Source organism: Oreochromis niloticus, linkage group LG17 (genome assembly GCF_001858045.2).
Source record: "Oreochromis niloticus isolate F11D_XX linkage group LG17, O_niloticus_UMD_NMBU, whole genome shotgun sequence".
Lineage (NCBI taxonomy): Eukaryota > Metazoa > Chordata > Actinopteri > Cichliformes > Cichlidae > Oreochromis > Oreochromis niloticus.
The window spans coordinates 17,462,313-17,479,471 of NC_031981.2; the positions used below are offsets into that span (position 1 = coordinate 17,462,313).

Here is a 17,159-nt window from a genome sequence, read left to right on the forward strand (position 1 = left end):
GTTTTTTTTCTATGGCTAACCCTCTTAACACTTTGTAAAGAGAGGCTTTAGAAACTAGGCTCATACTTTGGTGTCCCGTGGTGCGAATGCCGTTTCCAGCACTTTGACAAAACTGAGAAACTGTTCGAGGCAGTCTTCAGCGTTGACACACAGATCACAGACCCACAAACAACTCTAAGCCAAGAGTCGGTTTGTTTGTGGTCACCGAGTTCAAATATGAGCCGGAGGAAATGTAAAGTGAGGCAGGTGTTTTTTTGTGCTAAGCTGTAATGGTTTGCACTCTCTTTACACGATACATTAAATGCATATTGTCTATATGGTGAAAAAAGCATGCACGATGCACTCAGGTGTGTGTGTGTAACCTGTGTGTGTGTTTCTCCTCAGGTCTCTCCTGCAGCAGCTGCAGTCTCTCCAGGCAGCCGTGGCAGGAAAAGTTTCCAAGTCCTGCAGGATGGTTGGCACCCAGACATCATCATGCTTAATGGTACGCGCGTGTGTGTGTGTGTGTGTGTATTAACAGAGATTGTGCTGATGAAACATTGATTAAAATATTGAATTAGAAACATCTGCTCCCATCATTCATTAGCAGCGTAGCATTATGTGTGATTCATAATTTATTTACCTCTCCCTCCCTCTCCTCTCTCCACCCTTCTTCTTCTTCTCTTTGTGTTTGTCTCTCTGTAGGTGGTTGTGCTGTGTTTCGCGCTGTTTTTGGGGAGTTTTTATCCCAGCAGCTTCACGCCACGCTCCACCATCACTGAAACAGGCCTCGCTTCCAAACAGCTGGATGTCAAAGAGTCCTACACAGCTACAGGTAGTCACACTCACCAACCCACACTCTATACACATGTTTAATACACCTTACTCGGCGTAGTTACAGCGTGATTTAGCAAAGCAGATGAACAGCTTTGCTTTAATTACACCAAAAGTAAATGCAAAAATATAGTATTGTTGGGACGGTTAAATAGTAATGTAAATATCAGAGGAAAGTATGAATATATTGTGCTTGACATAGTCGGGTTTTCTCCACGAAAACAAAATAAAACTGAACAAAACAGCAAAATATGGACAGATGTTTTTCAAAGATGTTTGCTAAACAGCTTTTTGCTGGCAGTGCAGATAGATGAACTTAGATGGCATTTAGAAAAGTTGATGGCATTTTGTGTTCCCGACTTTTTCCTGCTTCCATCAAAAACATACAATTTGTCCAACGCCTCTCAATTCGAGACAAAGTATCAGCACGGTTATGCTGATACTTTGATTACACAGAAATGTTTACATTTTCCGTATGAAACCGTATATTCATGCGTGTGGAGCTGAGACGGGCGACCAGAGCGTCCCACATTTTTGGAAGTGGACACACACCCACAGTTCGAGTCACCTTTCCTGGAGTTTTCAGCTTAAGTGACCTGCCCTGCTGTTTCCATTGTAATGAATCATTAGTTCCCAGCTATTAAACTTTGGTGGTCCATTATAACATTGCTGCTAATCAGATGCCTCCTACAGCTACAGAGACTGATTAGTGGCGTTGACCTTTCACTGCATCCTCTCTGCTTCCTCCCACATGCACGCACTTTTTCTTTTGTAAGAGAAACCAGATATAATTTTCTTAACAATCAATTTCAGTTTCCTCTCCCATCCTGCCCACACGCACACACACACACACTTACACACACAAACCCACAGGCTGCACGGTCTTTTCACCAGGCAGACAATAACATGTGGTGCTACACAGTTGCAAAGTGTGTGTGGGCTGGTGTGTGAGTGAGTGCGGAACTTTAAAAATGATTTTCCTGACAGCACACAGTCATACTTTCTTCTCACAAAAATTAGGCACTAATAAGCGCTTTTCCCCAACTTTCAGTTAAGTCGAGGAGTCTGTTATCGACTTTCGAAGATGAACAGCCGCACCTCCTCGGCCTGGGCGGTGAATATCCCGACCAATGGGAGGACACGCCAGCCGTCGTGATGGCAGCGTGGCGTCGCTCAGAGCAGCAGAAACTCGGGGTTGAACCCACCAGGATGGAAACACACCCACCTTTCAGGAATAAAAGCAACGACACACAGACGTCAAAAAACCTGCTCCTTGACCTGCACAGGTAAACACACAGCACGATGAGGAATACTCTGATGATGATAATGATGATGGTACTGGGAGTAAACAGAATACCTGAACTCAATCAAAGGAAAGATTTCACCCACTTTAACTTTCTCGATAAGATTAAAACCTCACTTTTCTCACAGATTTACCATAGATACAATTTTAATTATGATGCTCGTGTAAACGCAGATAACCATGACCTGTAATAACTAACACTACCTCCTCTGAGCACACTGGGAGTCTTGTTTTAATCACAAATCTTCAGTCTTGTATGGTGAGCCTACAAGACTTAAGCACATTGAGTTTAGGTAGAATGAAATGTGCTATATAAGTTAAAACTGACATCAGCCTCTATGTCAGACTGTTGAATAGTGGTAGGCGGATCGATGTTTGGCTGCAGAGTGCTAACCTGCGTGCATATAAAGCCAGGTCATTAGTCCTCTGCTGCTAACCCAGTTTTGGTTAATTAAATATTATTTAGGTTGGGTTTTGGTTATTGTAGTTTTGTTTACTAATCTTAGTTTAGTGGAGAAGTCTGAATCCAGCGGTGTGGTTGTGTTGTGTGGCCTTCCTCTCCGCGCTGTTTATAACCCAGTCAGACACCTCAGGTCATCAGGTGCAGATCTTTTCAGTGTTCCTAGAATCAGACCCAAGTGTGCTGAGGGGGCCTTCAGTGACTGTGGTCCTCTTCTTTGGAACAAGCTGCCTGCTGACCTGAGATCAATTACATCTGTGCTGACATTCAAAAGCAGACTCCGAGCCTTTCTGCTCACAAAGACCTACACTCAATACCTGTGTGTGTGTGTGTTTTCATGTATTATTGTGCTGCTTTCACTGCTTTAAGGCATTGAAAACCTACACAGGTTTATTTTCTGTTAAGCACATTGAGTTTTGGTAGAATGAAATGTGCTATATAAGTTCAAATTGACATTTTTGTTTGTTGTTGCGGGGGCTCCCATCCGCCTTAGTTATAGTCCATCTTTGTATGTTTGGATGGTTAAGCGTTTGCTGAAGTGCAGCAGAGTTTTGGCGTCTTTTATGTTGGCTTCCTTTGAGCCTGACACAGAAAAGATTCAGTTTATTGTAGTGAACTGAATCTCATCCAGTTGTGCTGTGTCTCTCAGGTCTCTGGAGCAGAGGACGAACGAGAGCAGAAGTAAAGTGATAGAGCTGGAGAGAACAGTCAACGAGACTTCCTGAGATTTAAATTCACACCAAAAACCCCCAATCCTTCCTCCTTTACTCCCCACGATGACCTTTGACCCCTCTCTGGAGCATGGTTCAGTGTCCTGGAGCAAACCTCATATAGAAGCTTCCACTGCTGATATTTTAAGGTCATTCTTTTTAATGCCATCTCTGCTTAATCAGATACACTGTAATGGTAGGAATAATAAAAGAGTAGAGGGGCACTGGTTGCCTTAATTTCTGAACTAAAGTTGCACTGAATAGTTTTTCACGAGTCAACTTACCAGTTGTAGTTGTTTTAATTGATCCGGCTCGAGACACTGTGTTTAAAAATCACACTTAGAGAATTTCAAAGAGAGTGTGGCATTTATTTGAGGGGTAATTATATTAAAATATGACATGTGAGGCTTTTTACAGGACACTGATGAGAACCTTTTATATTTATAGACACTTTTGTTGATGTTTTTTTTTCAAAATTTATTGCTCTTTATTGCTATTAAATGTTTTTATTTCATTCCAGTAATGCGTACAGCCCATTTTTATACTTGTTTGTGTTCATACTGTGTTTTGTCTTTTTATTTTTATTGTACTCTTTTTATATATTGTTCTTTTTTTTCCTTTTCGAGGGCCTAGCTTGGGGTTCCTGCACTCATTGGTAAAGATTTGTAACTGGGTTAAAACAAAAAATTCAATCTGCACTCATCTTTCTATTTCCTCAAGGAAATACTGACTGAACTGTTAAAACCCAACCTGAAGTGGGTTATTCTCATTCATATTTGGCACGTGGGGACCCCGTTAGCTGGTCTTCGGTTCTTTTTGTAGGACAGTCACCGTGTGCCGGTCAGAAGCTGATATTTGAGATGTGGTTTCCTGCAAAATTATTTTTGTTCCTTTATAGGTCACGTTTGCCCATTTGACCACAAGATGCAAAGAGCTAGCTGAGATGATTGATACCACTGTCGTACCTGCATGATTAATATTGAGCTTGAGCTAAGCTAACTGCTTCATTTTTACTGTTTAGGCACTGCTGGCCTCATTCTGGCACTGAGCATTGTCTAGTGAGGTTTTAGCATACTTTGAAAAGTTTAGCTCATCTGAAAGTGGCTATGAGTGGCATCGATCTCATCAGACTCTTGGGGTAAAATCAGATTGAAATAGAAAAAACAACAGCATGTGATTGGGCATTTAAAAGTATGATGAAACCACGGATTCAGTTTCTGAATGATGTTTTTTTGTTTTTATCTTAAATCCTGCAACACTTTTGCCTTGCACACTTCAGCTGTCAGCTCCAGGAGTCTTTTACAGCTATTTTACAGCATTTGCCAAAAATATTTCTTTCGAGAAATGGGAAAAAAAGTTTCTATTTTTGTAAATATGAGTTGTTAATAAATGAGAACGTCTAAATGTGTCTGGGATCTGTAGTTTGTGAACCAATCCATTATTCACTCTGACTCTATTTTGGGCTCTGTGCTGTTGATAAATTATGAACGTAAGACGTCTTAGCCGCAGGCTTTGTCCTGACTTTCTGTTTAGCTTAATTCCTGATCACAGTGAATTTAAAATGTCTTAACTGTCCACCTCAAGTGTGTTACAGATGGGTTTTAAATGTCTGAGCTTTGCTGCCGTCAGCTGTATGATACCAATCAGTAACAGAAGCTCTTTAAATTCAAGTTAACCCCAGAACTCGTGGTAGTTTACAGCTCAGGATTAAAAACAACAGTTTTTGACCAAATCTACAGACTGTAAAGCCAAAATTTGTATTTGAAGCTTTGTCAATATCAAGAAATGGATTTGTCAGCTTTCAATGACGCTCTTTACACATTTCTCACTGCCAGGCTTGTAAATGTTAGGAACAGAAAGATCATCAGAGACTCGAGATGAGCACACTGCCCTTTTGTTACGCCAGAAAACTTTTTTCCAAATAAAATTGAATTTCCTCGCTGCTTCTGTGTAAAACCAGCCTTTCTGTCTTCATGCTTTCAAACAAATAAAGTATTTTCCTTAGTAAAAGCATCATATTCACGAGTTTGTGTGTTCATTTATTCATTCTTTTTCAGTCTCTGATGTCCTGGTGTCATCCCTTTAAGTCAAGAGTCATTGTGTTTTACCTATCTTGCAGAAAGTGTGCTGTGATAAGTGTTTGCATGGTATAAATATACTGTACCACCTCAACCAGTTTGATCACAGCAGTATTACCCAATCTAGAACCAGACTAACATATTGGTTGACTGACGCTGATGCTAATTCTGGGCTATCGCCAGTAACTTACTCAGTATTTACTGTATGCTGTACAATATTTAATGATTTAATGAAGTTGACTTATAAAACAGAAAGTAATGAATGGATGGGGTAATTAAAAAAGGTACCATGACTTATTTGGGTCCATAGTAAGTTGCACAAGGATACAGTTTTAATAAGATTTTTCTGTCCACCACCACCAGGAATTTTCAATTAAATAATCAAAATTTTAATAAAGTGCAGACATTCAGTTTTAATTCAATCTGAACCAAATTTTTTACATTAATTGTTTAGGAATGACAATCATTTTTATACACAGTCATATCAAACGCTGAAAAATAATTGAACAGTTGACTGACAAGCAGTTTCATGACCAGGTGAGGCCTGTCCCCCTGTTATTTTATGGCAAATGAAATATTTGTTCCATCTGAAGCTGTTTCAAAGTGTTGCATTTGCGTTTTATGGCTTTTGATTGTTATTTTTTAAACATGAGGTCCAATGAGATGTCAGTGCACATGAAGGAGACTGAAGGAGTAGCCAAACAATCAAGCAGCAATCTGGTTCATTCTTAAAAACAAGGAATGCACTGGGCAGCTCAGCAACACCAAAAGACAACAGAATAAAACTAGAGTGCACGATGCAAAAAATGTTTATGGTTAAGGAAACTAACTTTACAAATCAATATAACCAAATCAGAAACACGCTCAAGGATGTAGGTGTGAGCGTTTACAACAAGGTGTAAACCACTGGTTAGACTCAAGTACAAGAAGGTCAGACTTTAAAAGAAACCATGTACAGGAGCTGGAATAGTTCTTAAAAACATCCTTTGAACGGATGAAGCTAAGATGAACTTGTACCAGGATGATGGGTGGAGAAAAGCTCATGATCTGAAGCACATCATCTGTCAAACATGGCGGAGTGTTATGACGTGGGCGTGTATGGATGCCAGTGAAGACAGGCTGTTAGAGTTTATTGATGATGTGACAGCTGATAGCAGCAGCATGTTGAACTGTGAGGTGTACAGAGCTGTACTCGCTGCTCAAATTCAGGCAAACCCTGCAAACTGATTGGCTGCAGTTTCACAGTGCAAATGGACAATGACCCGAAGCAAACTGCAAAAACAACCCAAGAGTTTCTCGAGGCAAAGAAATGAGATATTCTTCAACTGACAAATCAGTGACCTGACCTCAAACCAGCAGAGCAGCTTTTCAGTTAGTGAAGATAAAACTGAAGGCTGATCGACCCACAAACAAGCAGCAGCTTGTCTGCAGGTCAATTTAGCCTTGTCCTAAAACCTCTGTAGCCAACAACATGAAGAATTCTGGCTTATGTACCAATGTGGATATTTCACTCTCCAAAAGTCTCAAAACAGTTTGGCACTGTCTGGAAAAAACCCACAAATATTTTTAAAAAGTATAAATCCAGATATTTAAATACATAAAATCAAGGGCTTTACTCTGTTAAGTAAAGGCCATTTGTTTAAAATAAACTTGATCAACACAGATCCATGAAGGTCTGTGGGAAAAGACATTCATTTAATGCTAAAGCTTAAAACAGCCTTTAATTTTTAAATTTAGATTTTTATGTTTGGTAATTACTGTGAATTATTTTCTCACTGAGTAAAGATGCAGTGCTAATAAAACCCAAACTGTCACAGCTACAACAGCACAAATGAGCTTTTGTTTTTTTGTTTGTTTGTTTCCATTAATCCTTTGCGATCATTTTTTTGTATTTTAAACAAACAGCATAAACTGTAGGTTATGTAATATCAATAAGTACATTAAAGACATTAAAGCTAAGCTGATGACCATAATTTCTTGCTAATGTCAAAGCTTCAAAGTGTGTTTTGATTTACGTTAGACACAAACTCTATTAGGACACAAATGAGCCTCGTGGTTAACACGCTGGCCAATCGGGGAGATTTTATCTTCTCCATCATGACAAAGATCCTGAAATAGATTAGCAGCAGTGCCTCATAATGAGTAGTGCGAATTGCTCTGACAGTCCCAAGACAATACGCAGTCCCACAGCCTCATACCATTCTAGTCTCACAGCAACGCAGCCACAATGAATCCCACTAAACACTCCACCAATGGTGAATCATGCTGCCATAAAACCAATATAAACATCAGAGCAGACTCAGAAATACGGTATCTGATGAAACGCTAGTGGCAGAGAGTTAGTGCAAACTACAAGGAGCTGCGGTCTGATTTCACACTTTGATTCAGTATTGCAGAAGTTTCCAGCCGCTCTACTCGTTAATTATGGATGAAAAATCCTTTCATCGGGGCTCACAGAGAAAGCTGCTGCATTGTTTTCGCCTTCAAGTCCTGATGCGAGAGCGCTCATCAAGTTTAAAAGTGAATTTCACTCCTGGAGTGTTGCGTGAAAGCCAAACCCTGCACGGAGAGGGAAAAACCCCAAACAAGTGATCAACATTACACCCACTGACAATGATAACAGCTGTCAGTAACACCGGTCATCTGTTGGGATACCTTAGGCCCTGACATTCATGCTGAGGTTAATTTGATACGTACCCACCCACCTTGGCATTGTTGCACACAAAGCACACCTATACATAGCAGCGGCATTCCCCCAGGAGGACAGTGCACTAAACCCCAAAGCCTCTCAGGGCATTCATCTCGACTGAAACTCCCCAGATACCAATCCAACTGAGCATTCACAGGATGCAGTGGAACAAACTCCACGACCCGTCTGACCCAAAGGATCTGTTGTTACTGTGCCTCAAGACACGCCCAGATGTCTGTGTCCAGGCCTTCACAATAATAGGCAGGTTCTTTTAATATGTAGGATAGTATGTAAAAACTCTGAGTCCTAATTATATCAGATACTATGCAAATCAGCATTTATTGATACTTTTGGTCATGTTTCTTTAAGTTTTGCTTTTTATTATTAAATTTATGAAGTTTTAGATGCCTGTTTGGATGGTTTTCTATTCTAATGCTAGTTTCTTTGGCCTTTATTTAACTTCAGTTTCTATTTATTTCTTGTGTGTTCAGTTCCTTCAGTGTTTCTCTATGTGTTTCTCCGTCTCTCATCTTTACTTGTCTCATACTTATCTCCTTGTCTCACAAGTAGCTGTGGCTCAGGTAGTGGAGTTGTTATCTACCAATTAGAAGGTTCCTGACTTGATTCCTGACTCTTCAGCCTGTGTGCTGAGACATCCTTCTGCTACGCGATGCATCTGTATGACTGTTAGAAACCCCTCAAGCATGGATAAAAGCACTGTGTGGAAATGAAACTTGAAGTAGAAAGGTGCTAGACCATTTACTGTTTCTTACTTCCTGTAAGGTATTAGGAACATATACATCTGTATCACGACTCCCTCAGTTAATTCTTGTTTTACTTTGAAGGTTCGTTTGCTGATTGTCATCACCTGTGTGATGATCAGGCCTGGTTTCATGAGGTACGTTGGTGGATCAGTCCCAGGCTCTTCCCGTATGCATGCACGCACCAGAGTGATATGAAGTTTGTGTAACTAGATGAATGAAGCTCACAGAATTAAGTGTTCTGAGTGGTCAATACGACATTAGAAGTGCCTTAAATTTCCTTCTTCTTGTAATCATTGCCTCTGTCGGACCAAACAAGCTGCAGTTACCAAACTAAAGCAACTCACTGATGAAGTCTCATAGTAATCAACCAATGACAACATCCTGACGCAAACATTTTTACTACTGGAAAATGTCTAGATGATTCAGTTCAGCTGATATATATATATATATATATATATATAAATGGAAATAGCTACTGTGACACTCATTGGCTTTGAACTTTGCCAATTAGTTCAAAGCCACTGGAATGATTAGTTCCAGTGTAAATATTTTGGACTTGGAACGCTAAGTGATTGGTTAAATCTCGCAAACTTGGTTAGTAAGCTTCGTTCATAAACTGTATGTTTGCAACAGGCAGACAGACCTACATAACAATTGTTGCTTAGTAACAAGCACCAACAGCACGATTTAGCTACAGCTGCCCATGACACATGCCAATCAAACTCACCCACTGAACTGTTTTTATGGAGGGGATTGGGGATTGACTCACTTTAGGAGAGCCTCATTTGAGGAATTGCAGTAATTGGTGCTTGTGCACAGGTCGAAATGTACAGTTACTGAGTGACAGTGATGTCATACATGTTAAAATGGTAAAAGTATAGGAATATGCTGACTCATGTTGTCATATAGTTTTGATGGAGGCAATTTTCTGCTCTAGAACTACAGACTGACAGTTTCTGTTGCTGAAAATGAGACACCCCACAAACCTGACCATCCTGACTGGATCTAGCACAGGACGTCAGCCAAGACAACAAAAGCCTGAAAACAGAGCCCATTGTTAATACAGCTTCTTCTGTTTTCTTTAAAGTTTAGTGCAGCACTGATTTATGCGTTTCACACAGCAGCATTCATTTCTAAGGATTTCCCTGGAAATCAGACAGACACAGTCCAGAGAAGCAGACTCACTGCTGACTGAACCCGATCGGTAAACAAGCCACTTTTCTAGTTTCTCATTTATCAACTGAAGGCTTTGTTTGAAAGACATCTCTGCAGCCAAAAAGCTGGAGGTACTGAGAACACCACTCAAAGGTCTCGATACGAGTATTTAAAGCTAGAAGTCTTACACACGGATTTGTGAGGGATATTTTCTTTTGTTATTAGTATGATGGCCCTTCTTTTTACTATCATAGAAAAGTGCACTCTAGTATTTTGTAGACATTATAAAGTTAAAAAATCTGCTCACACAGAGATTCTTCCATGAAATGACATTTCTAGCCACCTCAGAACCAAGTGTAAGGGCAAAAGACTAACTGAACAAGTAGTGGCTGGTTGAGTCGGGATAGCTGGCGCTCAAGTCTCGCTGTTTCATCTGGTAAAGTGAATGGTTAGAAGTGATTTCAATCTGATCTCAAACTTTAAATTATAAAATGCATGGCTTGCTTGCTTGGAGCTGGGAGTGGAACGCAAGCTGCCCAGAGGGCCGCTTTTGGTAAGCAGAACTGGCCCTTTAGGATGAATCAAGGTTGCCCAGGTTGTACCTGAGGTGGCCAGGTGCTCTCATCAGACCCCCTCAGAATCAGCTAATTATTTGCTGTAGAATAACTTTACTCAGAAGGAATCACAACTAAGTACTGTACTTGATATCAAAGTTCAAAAAGGAGACCTTTTATACAATATGACAGAGTCTGTGGAACTCTTTTTGACATTTTCTCCAGTGAATTCATTTCATTTCATTTATTTTATTTCTGTCTGATCATAGCAAAACAAGCAGTATTTTCCAAAAACAATGAAAAATAATAATAGATAAATAAAATAAACAACTAAATAAAAAATAACCCCGCTATATTTCAGACAGAAAGGGTTCAGGGAAAAGCAATTGCTTATATGTTGCTGTTTTTTTAAAGAAAATATTTCAACTTAACAAAAGTACCACATAACTACAAATCATTGGTGGTATTATTCCAAAAAATTATCAGAATGATCAGAAAACAGATAAGAAATCAGCATAGCTAGTAAATGGCAATTTGTCAGGTCAAAGTTTATATATAAATCTTAATTAATAGTAGTGTGTTTAAGTTTCAACACAATTCAGTTGGTTGCCATTAAGCAGTTATTTGTTCTTTTTAATTTTTGTAAGGCTTTTTGGACTGTATGGCTGCAGTATTGTAGATAAAATTAATAACTCTTACATGATTAGACTAATGTTAATGAAGCTTACCTGTAGTCATTAGTTTAGCTGTACAGTCGTGTGGCCTGCATATCAATTACTGGCCCGTGCCACCTGTGGTTAATAATGCAATTATTCGTGTAGTGTTCATTGCTTGTTCATCATCTTGTCTCTTCCTTAGGTTGACAAATACAGCCTATTGTGCACTAAGCGGACACTATAACACTATGAACCGGAGTGATCAGGTGTATATACAGTGACAGATTTTTTTTCTTGCACACATGAAAAAAAGGTTGTTTAAAGTCAGCAGTAATTTCCCTGATGGTCCGGTGCAGTGGAGTGAAAAGGGACAGATGTGTCCTGATGTTTCAAAGGGAGACTGACAGCAACGTGTAGGAAGCAAAGAAGCATGATGAAGAGGGAAGGGCAGCATGTTGACATCATGGAGTGTGTGTCTGTGTGACTAGGCTCTGAGAGTGAGATACTAGCAGTCTGAATGTGTTGATGCATGTATGCTTACGCTCTGGCCTACTTTCTCACTGATGATGCTGCAGAAAAGAGAAGCAGGAGGAGGAGAGGGAGTATCCCACATTGCCAAGCTGCTCACCCCATGGGCCATGTGGATGGATAGAAGGACGGATGGATGGATAGGTGTTGGAGTCAGACAAGGTCTGCACACACCGAACGTGTTTACTGTCACCGCCCTCACATTAGCTCGCGCTTTTGCAATTTTTAAACCTGTGTCATATCGCAAAGAATAAAACACATAACTTCCGTGTTAGTATTTCGAAATAATTTTTTTTTTAAAATTAATTGGTTAGTTGTGGCTATGAGGAACATCGTGGAAGCCATTTAATATCGTATATGTACTTAACGTTTCAATTGATTTAATGTTAAAGAAGAAACTGTAATTAAACCACTAATATTAGTTATAAAATTGTAGTCTAAAATATTTTGAGCTTTAAAAATTACTCTGTCATCTGAAATTTTAAATCTGCCTTTGACTTGTGGTAAAAAATGCATGGGAATATGGAGCTTCTTAATGTGTAAAAAAGTATAAGGCAGGGATTGATTCTAAATCATAATTATAATTTGTGCAAGAACTCAGATTTTTTTTATTCAGATTATTTTTGTGCTTGTCATTTGTTGTAAAATGTAATTATTAGGTATTTTCAGGCTTATTTAAGGGGAAACTGGTCCAAAATTTAAAAAGTAGGAGAAGAAAGCAAAAGGAAACCTAGCTTAAACCTCTAATTTAAAAAAAATTAGCGGGCACAACACTATAATAAAAAAACAAACAAGCAAAAAAACCTTACTGCTCTATGTATAAATAACTATTTTATGACATAAAAAGAAGATGGTTCATTTTTAATTAATTATTATAATATTATTTTTTAAAATATCAAATGTCACATAAAATGTATCGTTAAAAAAAGATTTTTGGGGGCTTTTATTTTGAAGGTAAGTTTTCCCACTTCCTACCTGGCGTGCGTAGCTTGACGTAGCTCACTGCCAGTTGGTCTGGGGGCTCGTGAGTGCAGTTCAGTCTGTTGTCCAGGCGGCTGCGCGTGCTGCCGTGCTCGGCTGCACTATATAAAAGCGGTCAGCGGCCAAATCCCACACAGCCGCTTACAGCGTTACGGGGTTTTTTTCTATTATCGCGCCGGAGTAGTTAGACTCTCCTTTTCACCGCCGGCATCGGCGTCCCCTCAGTACCCGGAGGAGAGGGGGTCCAGCGTGGCGTGACACCGCGAGGAGCGACCAGCATGGACCCCAAGCGAAGGATCGCACCAGCCCGGCGGCGGGGGCTTAAGCGGGCGCCCGGCCTCTCTCGGAGCTGACGGGGGTGACTCGGAGTCCGGAGCCGGCTCGGAGGAGGCTGCCGTGGGCTGCTGCAGCGACACGTTCAGCAGCCTGCCTGACATGGAGCAAGAGACTCTGGAGGAGAAATTGAGGGGACTGGCGTTCAGAAAACAGACGTCGTATCGGTGAGTGGGATAGCTGGGAGGATGCTGGGGATTCTGGTTAGAGAAGGATATGTTTGTGCATTTATTATGTCTTTGCGCCTATACTTCATACTCCTGGTGCTTAAGTTACACGTTAAAGGCTAAAGCTGCTGCAAGAATTACACCCATGCTAGCTAAATCTTGTAAACATAAACACAGACTGAGGGGTGCATACTTCAGCTCATAGCTGAAAAGCTAAATTCTCACATGTCATGGTTATAACCCTGCCTTGTCCCAGGCTGTGCTCACCATGCTACTGTTGACAGCCCCAGCACTGATATGCGCACAAAAGCCAGGGCATTTTAGCCCCATCAGTGAGGGATCAAAACAATTTTACATACACAACAATGTGTGCATGTCCCTGTGGTGCTGGAACGGAGTGGAGGAGGGGGAGGGAGTGAAACTGTATTGATTTGTGTGTGTGTGTGTGTGTGTGTGTGTGTGTGTGTGTGTGAATGCCAGCAGCATCCTGACACCCCAGTGTGACTGGCAGCTGCAGTTGATAGTGAAAACTGGCCAGATCCCAAGCCCACACGTTCACACAGTCTATCTTTCTGTCTGTCTGTCTAGGCTTTGTGTTTATGTGTCTGTTGGAAATGATCTGCAGTTGGGGGTCAAATCAATCATTTCAGCTTGTTTGTGTTCGACTAACTTGTTTGTGTCTGAATTGGGGCAGTGTGATAAAGTGAAGTATCATTTTTACAATTTTTACCATCAGCACTATTAAATCTTTGCTTGGGAAAACTGATAAGAAAGGGTCACAACCTCTAATCTGGTGACTCTGTGCTCGTATGTACTGGTTTGTGTCATCAAATTAATATTTTTGACTTTCAGATGGCGATGGCGTTCACATTTTGAGTGTGGGAGGGTTTGCAGGAGAGGTTGAGTGAGTCATTTTGCAACTTGCACTGTCGACCTCACTTCGACTCGCAGATTTTAATCATCAAATAAAAATGACTCTGTTTAGTTTAGAGATTAAAAACTACTTGGTTAGATTGAAGGTCACAAAACAGCTTGGTTCGGTTTAGTCAATAAAACCTACTTTGATCGGTTAAGGGAATAAAATCTACTCTGGTTAGAAAAATATCATGTTTTTGGGTTAAAACACTCGATTGCCACTTCTTTTTCTTGGTTTCCATGGTGATACATCCCCTCCTATTGAAATACATTAGATTTAAAGTTGTAAATGACATTTGGTCTTCGTCAACACAAAGAATAAAAACTGTAAATTAAAAATTATGGCTGCATTTGATAAATTAGTTTCTTTTAAACCTGGGTGGAGGGTGGGGGGGCAGGATAATTACTGTAAGCCTTTTATTGCCCCAGTAATTAATGACCCAGTCAGATTAAATATGCCCCATGTAAACACATTACAGTTGAATAAACCGTTCCTTTTTTTTGAGGAATGCAATTCATCTCATTTTAAAAAGGGCTGGTACATTATAATAATCCTATTACAATCCATTCGACGGATGATAATTACCCATTTTTTGTTGTTGTTGTTGTTTGGAGTGTGCATGATCTTTTTAAACAGTCTAAGGCAAAGACAGCAGACTCACAACTCCTTTGTGTTTATTGTATCATCATTTACAGAGTCTCTGTTCCAAGGGGAAACCATCTTTGGTTAAGTGAGGTTTCCAGGAGATTGTGTTTCCTGGGGAGTGCCGCAGCTGGCTTGCCTTTTTCCAATTTTATGACTGCAGGAGTAGTTTGTTGTGATAAAAGTGTTGCCTCAGTAGAAAATGCAGCAGTAAACCGGTGCATTGATGGGTTTGGTACACTGAACATATCAAACCATCGTCTGCTTTATGGACTTCGGAGGAAAGGATGACGTCATGTGAAGAATCGTGTTCAGCCAGCAGAAGTCTTTTTTGGCAGAAGTTGTGTTATTATTATGTGATAGTCAAGGAAGTGGTGGTGTTTGATTATTTGCTCGACATGGATCCATTTTGTTGTGTTTAACTGAGTCAAATATAGCGAGTCACATGTTCATAAGTAGTACTTTCTTTTTTTTTGAGTGATTCTCTAGACATTTTGTGCCTGTATGCATGTGAGGAGGAGTCAGTATTTGCGATTTAGTGTTATGTAAAACAGTTCAGAGCTTGATCGGAACTATTTTAAGTTACACTTTTGGCTTCCAGTGATTATGAAAACATTTACCCCATGGTAAGCAGTGGTTGCGAGGGAAAGATTGGTTGGGGAGTGTTTGCGGGAGGTTGCTTGCTCTCGCTGGGTGAAAGTGGTGCACCCAAAACCTTCTTACGTTTGCTTTGGTTGCTCGCAGATAGCAGCGCTTAACTTCTACTTTGAAGGTGAACGCCCTCAGTTTCCGGTTTTCATCGCCCATTATTTGGTTTCACTACTGCAGTTAGTGAAGGTTTACAAATGCAATGGTGTCTTCTGTGGAAACTAAAGGCGAATGTGATAATCTGATTGCGACCAAAGAAAGCACGGTGAGGTTTTTGAACCTCCATTTTTTTTGGGGACCATTTTAACCTAGCAACAACTGGTCAGAGAATAAACGTTTTCCCTAGGGACCAGTGGTTTCTGACTCGTCTCTAGGCCCGTGAAATTGACCAACTTGCTCGCTTTTAAGTTCAGCTCTAGCTGAGATGACTAAAAAACCGCCTTCGATAGGTAAAACCCAGCAGTTTCCATAGAAGAACCTGTGGAAGAACTATTACTTGCTGCTTTTTGTCTCCAGATCTCTCAGGATCCATTGAACTGGCCTGCTTTAAGTGATGCACAGCAGCTGGCTATTGTCTTGGCAAAGGTGATAAGATCCCAACAATTTGAATGTGAGACAAAGACTGTATTTGTGCCGGACAATGGGGCCCATTATCTGAACCTTCCACAAATGACAATGAGAATAAATGGAAGCTTAAGTTCAGTGTTGATAAACTTCTTTCCACTTGAATTATTATTAAATTAAAAACGCGTTAACTGGTAAAAATTTTAAGTTGAGTAAATACACAATTTTCCATAGTCTGTGAGTAATTCTGATCATAATTTTTGCCAAAAATAAGGAGTTGCTACTCTCATTAAGTAATAACCTGCGGTCTGCCATACTACACCAAAATAAGGTGGTCTAGTCCAAGGACCTGGTGGTTGTCTAATTTAAAAATGCAACATTTCTGTATGTAAAAAGAAATGGGAACAATTTGACTGTGTTGTATTAGGTTATTAAGCATTAGTTACCCTGTTTTCATCTGGTTAATATACTAATACAGTTATTTTATACAACAGGAACAACTGACAAGTACTTGTAAGTACTTGTAATCTTGTGTTTTATAAATGCCAATACCCCTAAAACCATTCATCAACAGATAGTAGTTGGTGGTTTTGAGATGAAATTTTGGCAAGTGTGATTGCTCTTTTGTGATGATTATCAGACACCTGGCTCAAACTTGATTGAGCAACACAACTAGAAACCAGAAGATTTACCCAAACTCTGGCCTAGATATTCTACATATATAGAAATGCAGATTTCTAAGTATAGAGATTAATATATACCGAGTATATTGAAATATTACACTGGAATTGAGAGTAAAAGTTCTGGGAGGAAAGTGGAATGACAAAAGATGAACCAAATAATGACCTTGTAAGAGGTGAACATTGTTTCATCCATGTCCACCCTGTCCACCCTGTCCCTTTATAGCTGCTTCCAGTAGCTGTATTCAGTGCTCATAAACTGTAAATGGCCTCACTGGAATCCCTAGTTGGATTATTTTTGTTTGCAAAGCAGAGAATTTGGCTCATGTTACTGCAGCCACTGTTTGCTACTGTGCACCGAGTATTTCAGAGAAGAAGAATGTGGAAATAAAATGCCAGATGGTTAGAAAACCTGCCATTTTTTTTTCATTTTTTTTTTTAGCTAATGGAGAACTTATATTGTGTATATGGTAGTCTTTGCTGGAATTTCGCTTATTCCCTAGCATGATGTTCCTTTG

General features: G+C 40.0%; 2 protein-coding genes across 5 annotated transcripts in view; both read left to right on the forward strand.

Moving 5' to 3' along the window:
* The window catches only part of creb3l2 (cAMP responsive element binding protein 3-like 2), a 34,082-nt gene extending 28,780 nt beyond the window's left edge, over nt 1–5,302 (forward strand). For all 3 annotated transcript variants that reach the window (XM_005475880.4, XM_005475879.4, XM_025899724.1), the window contains exons 9-12: nt 385–484; nt 685–814; nt 1,865–2,099; nt 3,226–5,302. In XM_005475880.4, the coding sequence (XP_005475937.1) occupies nt 385–484; nt 685–814; nt 1,865–2,099; nt 3,226–3,301 (541 nt within the window). In that variant the 3' untranslated portion in view covers nt 3,302–5,302. The remainder of the gene's footprint in view (nt 1–384; nt 485–684; nt 815–1,864; nt 2,100–3,225) is intronic.
* A 7,402-nt stretch (nt 5,303–12,704) lies between these two features.
* Nucleotides 12,705–17,159, forward strand: part of dgki (diacylglycerol kinase, iota) — a 90,698-nt gene continuing 86,243 nt past the window's right edge. The window contains exon 1 of one of the 2 annotated variants that reach the window (XM_005475874.4): nt 12,705–13,191. In XM_005475874.4, the coding sequence (XP_005475931.2) occupies nt 13,127–13,191 (65 nt within the window). In that variant the 5' untranslated portion in view covers nt 12,705–13,126. The remainder of the gene's footprint in view (nt 13,192–17,159) is intronic. The other variant, XM_005475877.4, reaches the window with a different exon arrangement.